The sequence below is a fragment of the Chaetodon trifascialis genome, chromosome 22 (assembly GCF_039877785.1).
Source record: "Chaetodon trifascialis isolate fChaTrf1 chromosome 22, fChaTrf1.hap1, whole genome shotgun sequence".
Classification (NCBI taxonomy): Eukaryota; Metazoa; Chordata; class Actinopteri; order Chaetodontiformes; family Chaetodontidae; genus Chaetodon; species Chaetodon trifascialis.
In genome coordinates this window covers 5404563-5420666 of record NC_092077.1, presented here as the reverse complement: position 1 = coordinate 5420666, position 16104 = coordinate 5404563, and the positions used below count along the sequence as shown (strand labels likewise).

At 42.8% G+C, this 16104-nt stretch overlaps 1 protein-coding gene across 11 annotated transcripts in view; it reads left to right on the top strand.

Annotated features, from left to right (window-relative positions):
• The window catches only part of osbpl8 (oxysterol binding protein-like 8), an 81032-nt gene that overhangs the window by 42869 nt on the left and 22059 nt on the right, over positions 1-16104 (top strand). For 8 of the 11 annotated variants that reach the window (XM_070991691.1, XM_070991684.1, XM_070991687.1 and 5 more), the window contains one exon: positions 1139-1309. In XM_070991691.1, the coding sequence (XP_070847792.1) occupies positions 1186-1309 (124 nt within the window). In that variant the 5' untranslated portion in view covers positions 1139-1185. Of the gene's footprint in view, positions 1-1138; positions 1310-5977; positions 6105-9680; positions 10175-16104 lie in introns of those variants that run through there. The other 3 variants (XM_070991690.1, XM_070991694.1, XM_070991693.1) reach the window with 3 other exon arrangements.

Here is a 16104-nt window from a genome sequence, read left to right as displayed (position 1 = left end):
AAAAAAAACCTTCTGAAGTGTTTTTACCACCTGATCTCTCTCTGCTGTCATGGAGGTTCAGACCGTTAAACTTGTGCCTCGTCTCTGTGGTTCTTTATGAACTGTCCTGTTTGCTACTGACAGCTGTTTCTTGGGAAATTGCGTCAGCATGTATGTGTGGTTCACCCATACCCATGACAGCACACATACATGTAAATATAGAGTACACATCCACAACGGCTCAGCTGCTGAACACTGCTGTCTGATAGGGTAGACAGGCACTGACATCACTGGATTATGATCTGGATTATATACTGCATTATCATTGTCACCTTATGTGTTTGTGTGTGTGCATACCAGCGTGCATAACCTGCCTGTTCTGCACAGTAGCTTGAGGGCGCAGCCCAGCAGAGGGGTTAGAGGCTCACTAATTTGCCACATTAAAGTTAAAAGCCATGCCCCCACTGAATTTTTAATTGAGCTAAGAATTAAAATGACTTTTTAGCATGAATCTGTGCAAAGCTATGAAAACCAGTAGAGTCCCACACTGTATCTTAAAAACAAGCCAGGGAATGAGGAGATATTTTGGCTCAAGCAGAGCACCGCTGTGTTAGCCCCACATAATATCTGACATGTCTTCACTTGGGGGAAACAGTTTCTGTTCTAAATGTGTCTCAACCTGATAAACGCAAGAGGTTTCACATCAGAAATGATTTCAAAATCTCATACTCAGACGTGAACTGTCCTGGATTTATATGATGCTAATAAGGAGCCGCCTTATAACAACATTAGGGAGTGTCCAATTCAGGACAGATAAACTCGTTTTTTAATGACATACATTTATTTGATGTTCTGCCAACCAAAGCTGCTCCCATTGTCCGGGAATAACATGCATGCTTGCTCCATTAGCACCATGTACACAAGGTGGAGTGATGGCAGAGAAGGACACGTATTGAGGTTATCAGCACTCATGAAACACCTTTTTTCAATCATAAGAAATAGATGATAACAAATGTTATGAGACAGAAGGCTGCGTGTCGTAGCTACTCCACAAGAGGGCTGCATGTATACGTCCTGTGATCTGAAGCAAGATGGCAGCGTGTCTCCTTTGTCCTTCCCTCATCATCGCTTGTCCTGCTCTCTTCCTCTCCGCCTGTAGCTGCCGTAGTGTGCGGTGATGACACCGTCCTTCTGACCCCAGGCAGGATGAGCCAGCGCCAGGTGAAGGAGCGGGACAAGGAGAGGGAGAAGGAGGCGGGCCTCCAAACACCCAACAGGGAGCACGTCGCCACCCCCTCCACCCTCAGCCCAGGGGTCAGCTACAGCCACGGTAAGATACGCACTTCCTTTCCAGCTTTGGTTTGACCAGTATTATATGAGCGCCATCATTTATCACAGATGAAAATATACACACAGCTTACAGCCTTTTCACGAAATAAGACGTTTGTGCCCATTTTGCTTGTTAAATTTCTGTTGTTCCTGTTGTTCACTGAGAATACTTCTTCCATATTTACATTTTGTCACAGTAAATTGAACATAATGGACATTTCTCTCTTAGTTCCGCTTTGTAACAGAAATACTTGTCTGACTCACAAAATATTGTTAATAGCTTCTACTTTGTGACTTTGCTTCAGCGTGAAACCATTGTTAATTAAATTCAACCACTTCCTGCAGACCCGTCACATTAAAGTGAAACTATGTTTTAAGTGAAACATGAAATAACACATTCACCATCTCACAGATGAAAAGTTAAACTGATAAATCATGAAAGGCGCTCTCGCTCAGATCAGTACAGACAAACATACACTTGCTGGCTCACTTGCTGAACACAGACCTGCAGTACATATATGCTGAGCCTCTTAACTCTTATAATCCTCCTGTCTTTGTCTTTCTTTTCTTTTTTTTTTTAAGATAATGCTTTAAGACAGTTAAAAGCGTTCCAGTGACAGTGGACATTTGTAGCTCCAGGCCAGCTTTCGGTGTTATGTTCAGCCTTTACCTTTGCCAGACACTCCTTTGAGAAGCAATGACTCATACTCATACTTGTTGAGTGGATCTCGGCCTGCTTGCAGCCACATACCTGTGGGATGATCAGGTTGAGATCTTCTCTTTGTTTGGTCCAAGGCAAACAAAAATAAATGCAAATAAGCAGCTGTACTTTGTAATGCATCATAAAAACCAGGCCATGTTAGCTGCCTGATCCTCACATTTGATGTTGCTTTCTAAAAGCTTGTGTTATCGTCAACCTTTCAGCCTGGTCATTTCAAGAGAAATTATGTTTTATTGGCACTCACTTTGGTCTAATGATATTCACTCTACTGGAAATCCCTAGACCGCAGATTAGGAATAAATCAAATAGAAGATGTGTAGTAAAACTGTCCAGAAAGAAGCTCAAGGGTAAATTGGACTGAGGTCTTACATCACCCATCATCCTGCCTGGACTGTGTTCTTATGTTACAGCACCCTCTTGTGGATTCTCTGCTGTAACTGCACTTTGATGTATATAGGGCAGGGGTGTCAAACTCAAATACACAGTGGGCCAAAATGAAAAATAATGTTCCAAGTGGAGGGCTGGACTGATTCAATGTTTATTGAAAACTGATTGAAATGACAGTATTGCGCACATTGAACCTGGAATGAAGGTTCAGCCGATAAGTTACTGCCTATAAAACAACATTAATCATTAAATAAATGAAAAATCAGTTGCATTCATTTCTTATGGCTTTATCTGCAGCTTTCCATAGTAATTTCAAATGAAAACATTTTCCCACAGGCCAACAACAGCCAAAAAATGATTTCCTTCAAACAAAAACCAAAAATGCCTAAAGACTGCAAAAAAGTCAATATATATTAAACCTGAGTGTGCTGCTCTCTGATGCGCACCTGTCTAAGCCAGACACTTGAACTTGGAACTAACACAGCTCATAAGACCGTTTTTATCCATAAACAACAACATTAAACATTGAATACAAGAAAAATCAGTTGCATTCATTTCTACTGGCTCTTTATGCAGCTTGTCCAGACTAATTTACCTTTCACAGTGTTTGGTTACATAGTGTCTTCTTACATTCTTTTTTTTCATGACAGCCACACTGTCTCCACACAGAAGACAAACAGCTTTGTCCTTCATATCCACGAACACATACTCTGCTTCCCACCTGCCTTGAAAACCCCTGTTTTCAAAGTCCACCGTCCGTTTAGCCATTTTTCGGGCAGAGGGTAGCTGAAAGTTGACCACAGGTAACGAGCTCCATCAGGCTGATGATGAACAGTGGGGCAGGGACTCGCGCTTGCGGGCCTTTGATTGATGTGCCAACGCACTGGCAATGCATTGTGGGTCTTGTAGTACTAGTGGTGCATGCAATATATCGGCCGGCCAGCTCTAATAATGATTAGATATTATCATGCTGGCCAAAGATAATTCCATCGTGGGCTGGTTTTGGCCTGCAGGCCTTGAGTTTGACGTATGTGATGTAGGGTTTTCTGTTTTTTTAAGATAGACACTTCTGATTCCTATGATGGGCAGGACAAGAATCTTATTTCACACAATCTAACATTAAATGAGATTAACAGTGTTTGGCTGCTACTGATCAGTTTCCACCAGTTTCATTGTCTGCCAGTATCATACGTCACAAGCTCTGAGCGCGTGTCTTTGCTACTGGATTTGATGAACCACAGGAAGGTTGCAGGGTTGCTCTTATGTCAGTTCACACATAAAACTGCATTTGCATGACCCAGTGTGTCATGCACATGCACACTGGATCAGAGTGTAATTTCAAACATGTGACTCATCAATGCTCAAACGTTTCTTTTATATTTGATTTTAAAACTTTTGGGACACGTTGGGTAGCTCTAATACTCCATCGTTTATTGTTGCTACCAGCTGAATCCATTTGCATTAATACATCTGAGGTAACGGCTCAGTGTCTTTATCTTCTTAATTCTAACTTCTTACCACAAGAGGGAGTGAGCACAACACAGAAACAAATACAGTAAATAAATATATTTATGTACAACATAAATACACTCTTTGACTCCCTATCACATGTGTCACACGTGACACAGAGTGAGTGTGACACGTGTGACTTCCAGTCAGAGTGTGATAAATATGTGCGTACAACAACGTCAACAACCACTTATAATAGCTTCTATAAAGGCTGGTTCTGCTGAAGCTGCCCAGCTTTTGAGCATATATTGCATCAAATCTCTGACTGTGTGTGCAGTTATTTATCAAGAATAAGACATGTCTCCATGCGCTGTACACAGACATCGTAGTTGAGGACCATCAGTGTAATGAAACTCTTTACTCCTTGGCAAATAGTTTCCTGAGAGCATTGTATTTAAGAAAGATACAGCAGCAGCAAACCTACAAGCCGACATGGCTATTGTCTGTCCAGCAACACCACCCTCTAAACGTAACCGCAGCTTGAAGCAAGTCAGCAAGAAAGCTTTTTTTCTGACCCTCGACTCCCTGCAGCCCAAAGTGGTATCCATGGCAACTGATTTTCCTTCAGCTAGCCCTTGGTCTTGCGTCAAAGCGATGACGGCATATGCCTCGATTTGCTCGTCTTGACCAGTCATGTTTGTCTTCGTTTGAAGGCCGCAGTCGTACGTTATTGAAATGTTTAATGTGAGGCTCAGTCGTGGTGCAGACTCCAGAGTCACGAGGTGATGACTGTTGCATTAACATAGTTATTTCTGAGTTGAGAAGTAGATTGTAGGAGTTGTGTGAAAATTCACAGCTAAGGTGTAAAGATCGATCACGATCATGATTTTTTTTTTTTTTTTTTAAAGTCATTTTTCCAAAGCTCATTTTAGTGACTCGATGGTGCTCAGTACACAACAAGCCTGATTTCTTGAGGATAATTCTCATAAGTTCTGCTGGAACATAATTACATTTGATTGTACCCTTGGAATGAAGGGTCTCTGACTGGCCAGTTTGATAAAGAGTACCTATGCACAAGCACTCGCTCTCTCAAACCCTTGTTTGCATGGGGTCTGCTCAGTAACCAGATTCGCCCCCTACCCTCCCAACTTGGCATCATCATTATCAGTTTGTGAAGAAACACAGAACACAATTGTGAGTCTTATATCCCTTGCAAATCACAAATAAGTAATATTTCTTTCCTCAGAAGTTTGCATTTCTACACATCATAATTTGAATTATTATTTTTTATACTCATAAAAACTGTATCAGTCAGGCTCTAATAGAGAGTAGCAGTAGTTATTTATAGTAAACTGTGTATTATTAGTTTATGACTCAGACTGCTTTCATAATGTTGTTTGGATTGTTTAGTTGAATCTGAGTTTTGTTGCAACATGACATATGTGCAGACAAACTGTGGCGTCTGTGGTCTGCCTGCCAAGCGAGCCTGCTTTTCTTTATGACTCACTAAGAACAAAAATAAACCCAGGAGGTCGTTTGACAAGGCTTCTCCAATCGGCTTTGAAGCCACTCTCACTTTAACCGCCTTTCCTGACTTGCTGTCCTCTTTCCAGGTAAACAGAAAATCTGCTTGCGCTGGAGAGTGAGAGAGGTGGAGAAGGAGAACGGTGCAGCAGGGAGAGAGTGATCCGACGAGGATGATAAGATAGTGAGAGAACTGAGGAGTTAAAAAGCAAACACACAGAGAGGAGACGGAGAATAATTGAAGTTACTAAGTAAATTAAGTAAGAGTTGAGATGGAAAGCAAGAGAGTGCAAGAGCGAGAGAGCAGGTAGGGTCAGCGCGGATTTAAGCTCAGCCTCAGGGATTACGCTCCGTCAGACAGGGTTATCAGCATGCAGGGGGCCGGTCTTATCTGCACCCTCAGCCACTGCCAATCCAGTATTTCTTCTTCCGCCCACACTCTCATCCAATGAGTTGCTGAGCCCCGGGAAGCCTGAGCGCTAAGAGGGACGAGGCTTGACGGTGGGGATATGCGCTGTAGATAATGTCTGTGTCTGTGGAAGAGGACAGGAGGAAGATGATGGGGAATATCTCGGCCTTGGGGCTGGCCAAAGGCTCGCCTGGACTGACACACCCTGGATCTCAAGCAGGAGGGATTTTAGCATGAATTGGGCGATTAGAGTCCTGTCGGCACTTGACCTTGGGGCTCTTCAGTTTTAGCCTGAAGGAAAGCAAGGTACAGTATGAAGTAGTATCAGTTGATAAGGTGCTTGTTAGAGTTTCAGCGAGAGCAACAGCTTGACATCTCTGTTGCCTTAGTTGTACCTGCTCACGTGAAATCCCTCCTCGCCACCGTCCCTGTGATGATTCCTGATCTGCGCTCTCTGTATTGTCCTTTCGTATGAGTGCGTTGTCTACGTGAGGTGCCTCTCATGAGGACAGAAGGAAGATCACACCGTAAAAAGGCCTTTTCTCAGCCGAGGTGTCATATGGACAGAAACAAGAGCAAACGTTCTTCCATTCTACAAAGTGCTCGACTATTCCTCCAGTGAGACTAGGAGGAGGGGAACACGGCAGAAGATGCCTGTAGGCCACTCTTCAGAAAGCCTCTTTGTTGCAGAGCTTATCCCAGGCTTACAGGGTCTCCTTGTAGCCTTTATGTAAGACTAGATGTGTCTGTCTGCATGTGACCTACTGTCTGCAGTATGTGTATCACTTGCACTGCGTGGTATCAGATGTATTGCAGCTCGTGGGTTACTGTGTCATAGTTTATCTGCAGCGCAATCATGTGTAGTTGTTTTGCCTGACATGGGCCCTTCCCTTTGAGGCAGCTTCACTGTTAAAACTATTTTATTCACTAGGAATGACAACAATGCAAGACTATTGTCCTCGGTGGGTTCTGCCCTTTGTGTTCTCATAGGTGTTGCTGATATCAGCTGTAAGTAAAACAGATTATTAGCTCAGAAGGCTTTGCTTTGTTCTCAGCTATCACTTACTATATCTGATGGTATCTTTTCTGAAGAGAATCCACATTTGGCTGGGGAAACTTGCTGTTATTTATTTAGGTAATAGCAAGTCTGATGGACAAATAAGACTGAGAGTCTATAGCCATGCGAGCAGCATCATGCTTAGGCACAGCGATGCTTTGAGCTAAGTGCTAACATGCTCACAGGGACAGTGCTAACATGGCAGGTGTAATGTTTGTCCAGTTCACCACTTTAGTTTAGCTTGGTATCATGGTAACATTTGCTAATTAGCATTACCCGTACCTGACACAAGCTGTGCTGATTATATGTGAGTACTGGAGCAGGTAGACATGGTGCACGAACTCCGGCCGGTTAAGACGAAGAGCTGATACTGAACAGTGCTCATATTTGTATGCTTAATAGTTCTGCATGTCCTTGACAGGAATGCTTTTTAGTAGTATTAGTAGTAGAGCATGTAGAATATTTCATTCAGGCCTCTTTGAAACTCTAACTTTAGTGGAAATAACTTGACAAATGACCTAGATGATGACTATACTTAGCAGATGTTTCTCAAATGCTGCTCAAATAGCATTGGACCAGCAGAAGCTGAAGTTTTCCTCTGCAGGGAGGTTAATTAGGTCTGGGATCTGGAATTCTACATCTACAACATCCTAATTACCTGTGTTAATTAAAGCACATTTGAATCAGGCAGGCAGAGCTGCAAATTTATCAGTTTTAAGATTTATCAGTTAGCTCACAGACACTTGTTTTGTAGGGATTTTATGTGTTCATGGACAGTTGGTAGCAAGGTTTGGTAAGATGCCAGCAGAATGCTGGAAGTTCTTTCAGGGGCTAATATGAGTAAAATAGGACAGGTCATCCGAAGGGAAGACGAGGTGCCTCGGAGACTGGGATTCAAAGATAAACCCCGATGCCAGTGCAAGCATCTCCTCAAAGATCCAGTACCCACTGGTGCCCTTCCACAATCCCTTTTCAAGGCACACTATCTTGTCTTTTGGTATGAATCACCCTGGTGACCGGAATTCCCTTTCATGGCCTTCTACAAAGCAAATAAACAAGTTTTCCTTTTTAAAAATCAGAAACAGCACAACACGACTGTTTCCAGCATTCGAAAGTGCTCAGTTTCGAAGTGAAACATGTCAAAATATTTCAGCTTTTCATCTCGGCCGAGCCACATTTATTCGCTAAAATGCAGCTGGATTTGCACCCTTGAAATAACATGATGTCCTGAAATGTGCGATGAGTGCATCACAGACGTCTGCCAACCGAAGCAATTAACAGTCAGCGTTACCTGCTTGGTTGCAGACAAAGTATTTGGTTCAAGATAGATAAACTGTATTCAGGACTCAGTGACGAGTCTTTTCCATATGATAGTCTTTGTGAATCTTCATTCCAAATCTGTAAAAGCTGAATGTAGTAAATAGGAAATCTAACAATGTGAAGGTGCATCCATAGAAAGAAATTGATTTTCTTGGTTCATATCTGGGAAATATAGCAGTGTCAGCTGAGCACTGGTGTGATCAAGAGCTTCCTTCTGTCCTCAACAGAGCTTATGTTTTGTGGTTTTGTGTGTGTGTGTGTGTGTGTGTGTGTGTGTGTGTGTGTCTGTGTGTCTGTGTGTCTGTGTGTCTGTGTGTGTGTGTGTGTGTGTGTGTGTGTGTGTGTGCGCGCACACAGTCTGATGCGTAGCCTTCGCATTTTACAAGCTGTATTGCCCGAGTGATGAAGACAATAAAATAGTGTGATTAGAGGGAGGGAGAGCATGGACATGCAGTACCTTAAAGGGACATTTCATGGCTATTAATGTGCATATTCATTAATAACAGCACACAACAGCAACCTCTAGAGCCTTTCATATTGGTGGAGAAATGAGTGTTCCTCTGCAAACCCACACCAGCCTGGGAGATGACCGTGTTTGCCAGCTTGTAAGCTCGTCCTTCTACAGAAAGCCAGGTCTGGTAGAGTTCTGTTTTGGATCTATGGTGGGATCAACTTGTTAAGCTCAGTGTCGAAGAAATCTCATTTAACAAAGCCTTTATCTTTTTTCTTAAAGTAAATTACAAAACATTCAGGAAGCTGCTGAAAACAATCTGGCCACAAGCTCCAATTAGTAGCTGTTTTAGAGTCGCCATTAAGATGAAATATAACTGACAGCGTTGGGAAAAAACAAACACTCCGTGGTGAACCTCTCTCCAGGTAAAGTGATGGATTTGTGGGCTCCTGGATTAAAATATTTGCCAGCTCTTTTTTAAATCCTGGTGGCTCTGCTGATGCCACCCTAGTTGGTAGCACTGATGCTTCTGATTTGGGCAGTCATTTCAACGGCCACGCTAGCTGCTACCTGGCTGTGTTTGCCACCAGCTGGAGGGCAGGAACACCAGCAGTCTGTGGTCTGTGACTCATACAAATCTGTTAAGTTTCTGACAAGTGACAGATCTTATACATCTTATACAAACTTGTGGGTTTAAATTTAGACAGCTGTTGTGAGAGAGGAAAAAGAAGCTAATCTTAACCAAATCCTCCCTGTGTTTCTCCCACCATTCACTAATATCATAAGAGTGGCTGGTTAGACTAAATTCTCCTGGAGCAATATTTAGAAAATATTAAAAAGTATCGCAGACGTCACAGACTTTCCACCCGAATGACTAAATATTTCAAATTTGAAATGTGGCAGAAAAGCTGTGAAGTGTCCCTTTGAATCTAAAATCATGAATTAAAAATGCAGCAGGAGATTGACAGAAGAGGAAGATGACATGTGCAGCACGAGGGCTGTTTTCAAGCTAAGACGCAGCTCTCCTACCCATCCAGAGGAGAGGGAGTAGGAGGGGCTCGGCTTATTTGTTATTAAGTACTCACAGGCTGCTGCTTTCATACACACTCACACAGCAGAGAGTGAGAGTGTGTGAGGGAGGAAGGGAGCAGTCGGCTGAAGGAAGCGTAGAGGAGAGCAGCATACTGCACTGGTTCAGTGCCTGGTGTCTGAGCTACTCTGTGTGTCTGTGTGTGTGCGTTTGTGTTGGTTGGTTTATTGCGCTTGGCTCACTAGCTGCGTGGGACAGATCGGACTTCTTGCCGACCCCCCTCATCCTTCTACCCTTGAGTTTCCTTACCAGTTCCCCACCCTTCCTTCCCTTCCTGCCACACGCCGAGGGAGCTCCCGCCGTCCCCATGATGAAAGAGGAAGGCGTCCTGAGTCGTCGCCGTTTCTCAACGTGCGGCGGGACAGCGTCACTCCGACCTCCGCACCCGGACGGACGCAAACTCATCCGCAATGCCTCTTTTGGGGGCTATAATGAGCTGTCACCCATCTCGCTGCCAGGTGGGTGTATGATAGTGTGGAGACAGCATTTTGTAGATCTTCATACTGGGAAGTATTGCTGGCCCATTAGTGGACCCTGTAGTTTTACTTTGTGATTGACTTGCATCTCTGTGGTAGTGGATGTAAAAGTGAGCAGACCTCAGTTCCTCATTTAAAGTGTTGGCAGTGATGAGCTGTGGAGAAAGTGTGTCAGATAGTTCACTACTTTCTTCAGTTGGACTGTTGGCAGTCGCTGAGGTCTCTACATTCAAACAGAAATGATGAGTTCTTGTGATCAGTGCAGTGTCAGCTTGTTTGCACTCAGCTGATTTCAGTCAGTTCAGACAGTTTAGATGAGGTTGGACATCGTGACTGACATACAGCATTTCTCTGCACGTTATGTGTCTTCAGTGAAAAGCATATTGTTAATCTTAGTGAGGGAAAGGAACCTAAAAAACTGACTGCATTACCACCATGAACACAGTCAAGGAGTAACTTTCTTTAGAAATACAGTGTAATCATTTCTTACTGATAAGCACAAATGGATGTTATCAATATTACTACATTATAAACTACAATCATACTGCAGCTGTTAAGCATAGTTGGATATGGACATATTGTCGGAATGGTGTTTCTCATGGCAGCTGTTGACTGACTTCTGAGGGCTAGCATTGCAAAGACATCCGCTGTCAACTTCTGGGGCAAGCCTCTGAAGGGGGTGCTTCATATTCAGATATTCTATGAACATATGTGCAAGACGCTTTTCCCCCTTTTCCAACACAGTGTTGCCATCAGCTGTGATTCAAGACATCTGTGACACAACATCCAACATTTGGGTGCTGTTGAATTTCTTTTCCCTGCGGAAAGTGTAAGTTATCAAGTTAGGCGAACGTCCACACTGAACGTTGATTGACTTATTTGTGTCATTTTAACACCTGCTCAATCATCAGCACCTGCAGTTACAGTTCAGAAAACTATCTCCCTTTCTTGGGTCCCCTCCTGATTGGGTAACAGCAAATCAGACTGTCAAAACCTGCAGCAGCGGATAGTCCTGTAACCTCAGCACTAGGGATGTATATCTCCACCACTGAGGCCGATTCGATACGCATCTCGATACACAGCCACCGATACGATACATTAACGATACACTGAAGCCTCTGTCGATGCGATGCAATGCGATTCGCTCCTGTTCACGATACGATGCTATTCAAAAATGATTTGATCACGATATGACTTGTTTACAAATAGATTCGGTTCGATATGATGTGATCCAGTTCGATACAGTTAGTTGTGGTACGAGAGTGTGCTCATATCAGATTTCTTATAGCATAACTCTGCTTTACTCTCTGTATCAAGTTGAGAGATGCATGTAATATTTGGTTTGTTTTTACTGAGCAAACCAATAAATCCTATTTTATTTATAATAAGCAATCCTTACTCCAAATTATGTCTCTACAATTTTACAACACGTATAAAACTTCACAGTTTAAGCAAAGCACAGTATTAACAACGTGCATAGTCAGGTTCGTTGTGCTACTGACGTAATTGATAGCTGTTGGGCATTGTTTGCAGATTGCGTGCGTTTTGTCCAGTTTACCTTCTCGCTTGAAAAACCCGAAATTTGCCACACGTTTGAGTTGTGTGTCTTTTTCGGCGCACTGAACATCTCCTTGCTGCTAACGTCATTCTTGTTTCCCTCCATGTTGTGAACAAGCTTGCGTCAGTGAAGGAGGAGTGATGGTGCATTCAGGTTGCCTCGGAAAACACGACAAGGCAGGGAATAGTACTAGAACATGAAATAATTGATTTAACCATGGAATTTACCGATGCAGACAGGCTAGAAGAGATGCACCGTAAATTCACCCGTAAATTATATCCGATGTACCTTGAATCTACCGGTGCAGTTGCATTGCAAACGTTTGTATCGGATCACCGATATGAATCGGTAAATCTCACCATCCCTACTCAGCACTATGTATGTTACCCTGTGATTGACATAAATGAAAGGTACCAAAGTCAGAGCAAACACAGGGAATATAATGTTCTGATTCTATAGCAAAACGAACTGAATTCAGTTCAACTTTAAGCGAAAAAGAAATGGTAGTGTGTTAAAAGTCATAGCAGTGATAAATGCTTTGAAACAGGTAACACTGTATCAGTCTTTGAAGGATTTTGCTTGGTCACACAGCAGTTGTTAGATGTTTGCTTGTGGCTTTTAACTTCAAGGACTCTCTCTGTATTCTGTGAGAATAAAACAGATAACCATTTCCGGGCTGCTGCAGTTTGAGCAGGCCAGTGCAAACTGATGAACGAAGACGGCTCAGGTCTCAGCCCAGCCGGCTCGTTTTCACTCCGGCTCCAGTGATACCTCTCTGAGAGTGCAGCGATAATCCTCCTTTTTAGAAGCACACCAAATCTCATACAACGTTTAGGATTAAATCAGTTTAGTGTTCATTTGTGAAATCCCTACCTCTGTGATCTTTCCTATGTTTGTCCTGCTGAAAAGGACACAAGCCTGGAGGCAGACAGCTGGCAGCCGCAGGAGCTTTGAGAGTGGATGTTCTCTGTTCCACCTTTGCAGATGACTGTTTTCACCTTTATTAATCCGGGAACAGGCTGACTGCGCACAAACAATCATTCACATAATTCAGACCGATGCCTTACGAAACCTCAGTCCTCTGCCGTTTGCCAATGAGCAGCTCAGTCAGTGCCTTGCTCAAGGACACCTGCACAGCAGTTATCGAGGGAGGGGAGATTGTTCATCACTGTGATTGTCTCCTCAGACCTTTCCATGTCTGGGGAGTCAGGCTGGTGACCTTTTGGCCACAAGCGCATTTCTTTCCTAAAAGCAAATAACTGGAGCCGCAAGACCTTGTCTGAGTCATGTTGTTATTCTCCCAGTCAGCTCCCAGCCTCGACTCCATTCATCCTTATTTTAGATGCTCTGCTAACAGCTTTTAGAGAGACTGCAGGAGACAGCTGGTGCAGGCGGGTTGCACTTACTCACTTTGTGTTTTTTTTTTTTGTTTGTTTTTGTTTTTTTTACCTTCCATTACTTTTTACGTCCATCTCCTTGTTTTTTATGTCCGCATCGGCTGCAGTCGGCAGACACGATTGTGCCTACTCCAGGATTTGTGCTCTCTTTGTGTCTCATAGAAAACAGCCTCGCATGGATGGTTGATGACTCAGTTTTTGCTTGTCTGCTGGCAATGTGTGTGGTGTCAGAAGCTCTGCTTTGTGGTTATATTTGCCAGTCAAAGAATTGTCTCTGGCCATTTCATTTCCTATTGTGATTGGAGCAGAGAGTCTTTTATCAGGTTTCATTAGTCGGGCAGATGCGATGCCTGAAATGAGTTTCATGATAATTGATCACCTTTTTTCAATGTTTCTCAAGCCAAAATGCCAGAAATTTGCTTGTGACTGCTTCTTCAGTGTTTTTGCTGCTTTTCTTTCTTGTATACCACTGCAAACTGAATAACTTTGGGTTTTGGATTGTTCCAGTTCAAGACTAGAATACTGAACTGGATTCCAAATTTGAGAAGGAAATTAAAATTGGTGTTACATGAGACCTTTTGGAGGACCTGGTCAAAAATCTTGGCAGCATTATTTTGGGCCATTTGTAAGCTTTCCGGGGAAGTCTTAGGCAGGTGACAAAGAAAGTACAATCCAACCAAGATGGGAGGAGAGTGTGTCTGATCATCGCCATCCCAGCTCGGGACACAATGGGCACAATGTTGTGCTCATCTAAGACAGGTGGAAGCTACTTAGCAGCAACTTTTCCAAGGACCTTAATTATTAAAAGTTAACTAAGAAAACGTGGTGTAGTTCTGGGACAAAGAAGGGTCAAAGTGGATAAACAGCAAATTATTTGAAATACGATTGGACATGATCAGATACCAAAGAGTTATTGATCAGAAAGAGCACACAAGAACTAAGAGAGCATCGACATTTTAAATGAGACATCTGAAGACATCACCTTGGACTCTTGGACTAATCAAGATTAATCAGTAATGAAAATAATTGTTAATTAATCATTGTGGCACAAACGAATAGGCTTGAAAAAAAGTTTGAAGTGTCTTTCTCTTAAGCCTTCATCTATATCAAATGATGGGACACCAGGTCACTGGCCTGCAGTCTTTACCAAAGGCGAAGCAACAGGCCAGCATCTGACAGTACACATGAACTCCACCAGTGGACTATAAATAGAACACCAACATGGAACAGCAGCCTTGGTAATACAACCTGCCTAATGCCCCCATTCTCCTCCAGACACATCCTGTTTGAAATATCACCCCTTCCGAGAGTTAATGTGCTTCTGTCTTGTCAAGTTGCCTGTGTGCAGACAGAATGAAAACACAACCCTTTTAAAGTGGATTGGACCACTTCAGCTCAGTTGTTGTGATGTTTGTCTGTGAAATACTCTGACAGGCTGCGTAAGAAACAGGTTTCAAGGCCAGGAACGAGGCCTGGAGATGAAAATGATCAAGTGCAGGGGCAGGCTTGGGCTCAGCTGTGCTGGTTGTTGGTGCCCCTACAAACTGCTGTGATAAGCCATAAATACACTTCATCCTAAAGAACATTTTTTTCATTGTCACTTTCTGCTGTGTTGTATACTGTTGCGTCCTCTGTAGCCTGGGACTAACTGCAAGGAAATTGATTTTGAGGTCGAAAATGGGGCTTTTATAAAGCTAACGAGACTGGAAAAAGCTCTACCCTTGCCGTCACTTAATTAGATGGAATAATGGCTCATCTTGAGGTCAGCATGACTTGGCATACTGCATGTTGGAACATTCATTGGAGTCTTTGGCCATAAAGATTTCTACGATAAGATTTTAATTACCAAGTGGAAGTGGTGTGCCTCAGTAGCAAAGAACAGAAATGAAGCTTAGAGTGGATAAGAAGGACCCAGAGGGCTAGAAAAGTGTCTGAAATGATGTTAAAGTTATTGATAAAGCTTTCTTTTAAAGGGAAACCCCACCACGTCTAAGTGCTTCCAAAGGCACTTGGACTTGATTGTGGTTCTAGAAGATGATTCGCCTCTCTCTAGAACCGCAAGCAAGTCCAGTCGCTTTTGGAAGCACTTCAAAGTACCTTGACCTGGATGAATGAGAGTCTACACAGATGAAATACCACCAATTTTACATAATCAGTTTACTGATCTCACAGAGTGCTGTTCAACCTGTGAAACCAGTTGTATGATGTCTTTGTGAAGTCTGACAAAATAATCTTGATAAAGCCATCAGGGTTATGACAGCTTGGGCTTGCAGATGACGATAACAGGCAGTCTGTGTTAATATATATAGCTTTAACAGACAGCCCGGGTCAGTGAAAGATGATAATGAATTGCCTTATGGGAAATGTAGGTTGGGATATTTTTGGAGCTACGCCCACACCACAGGTTAAAATTAAGCATATTTCTTCCTCTGCTTTGATTCTGACCATTCACTTTAAAATGTAAGTCTCCTAACTTCACGACAATACAATACTAAACTGCAATAGATCCCTTTTCCTTTATCCTTTTTGTCAAAAGTTGTATTACTATGTCCAAAGTAAGTACAACGAAATATAGTCATTATCAAAACCAACCTTGTCTTTACCTTTAATACTAGTGGAAGCTGGTTCTTTTCTGTAGATTCTTGAAAGACTGATGATGGTAATTCCAGAGAAACTTGGCAATCAAACACAGATACGTGCAGCTGAATCTTTTGAGCTGCAGCACCACACCACAGTGTTTTTTGATGCACTTGTATTGTGTTTTCATGAAGTTAAATGACTCTGCATTACTGTGGGACACCTTTACGACTCCCAACTATCCAAGCTGCAGAGGTTACAGTCAGATATTTGACATCTGGAACAGACTGTTCTCCTTCAGTCTGGATGCATTCACAGTTGCAGGAAGCCATGTTGTTTAAACTTGGGATTTTGGTGGAATATTCTCTGATCCTGCATTC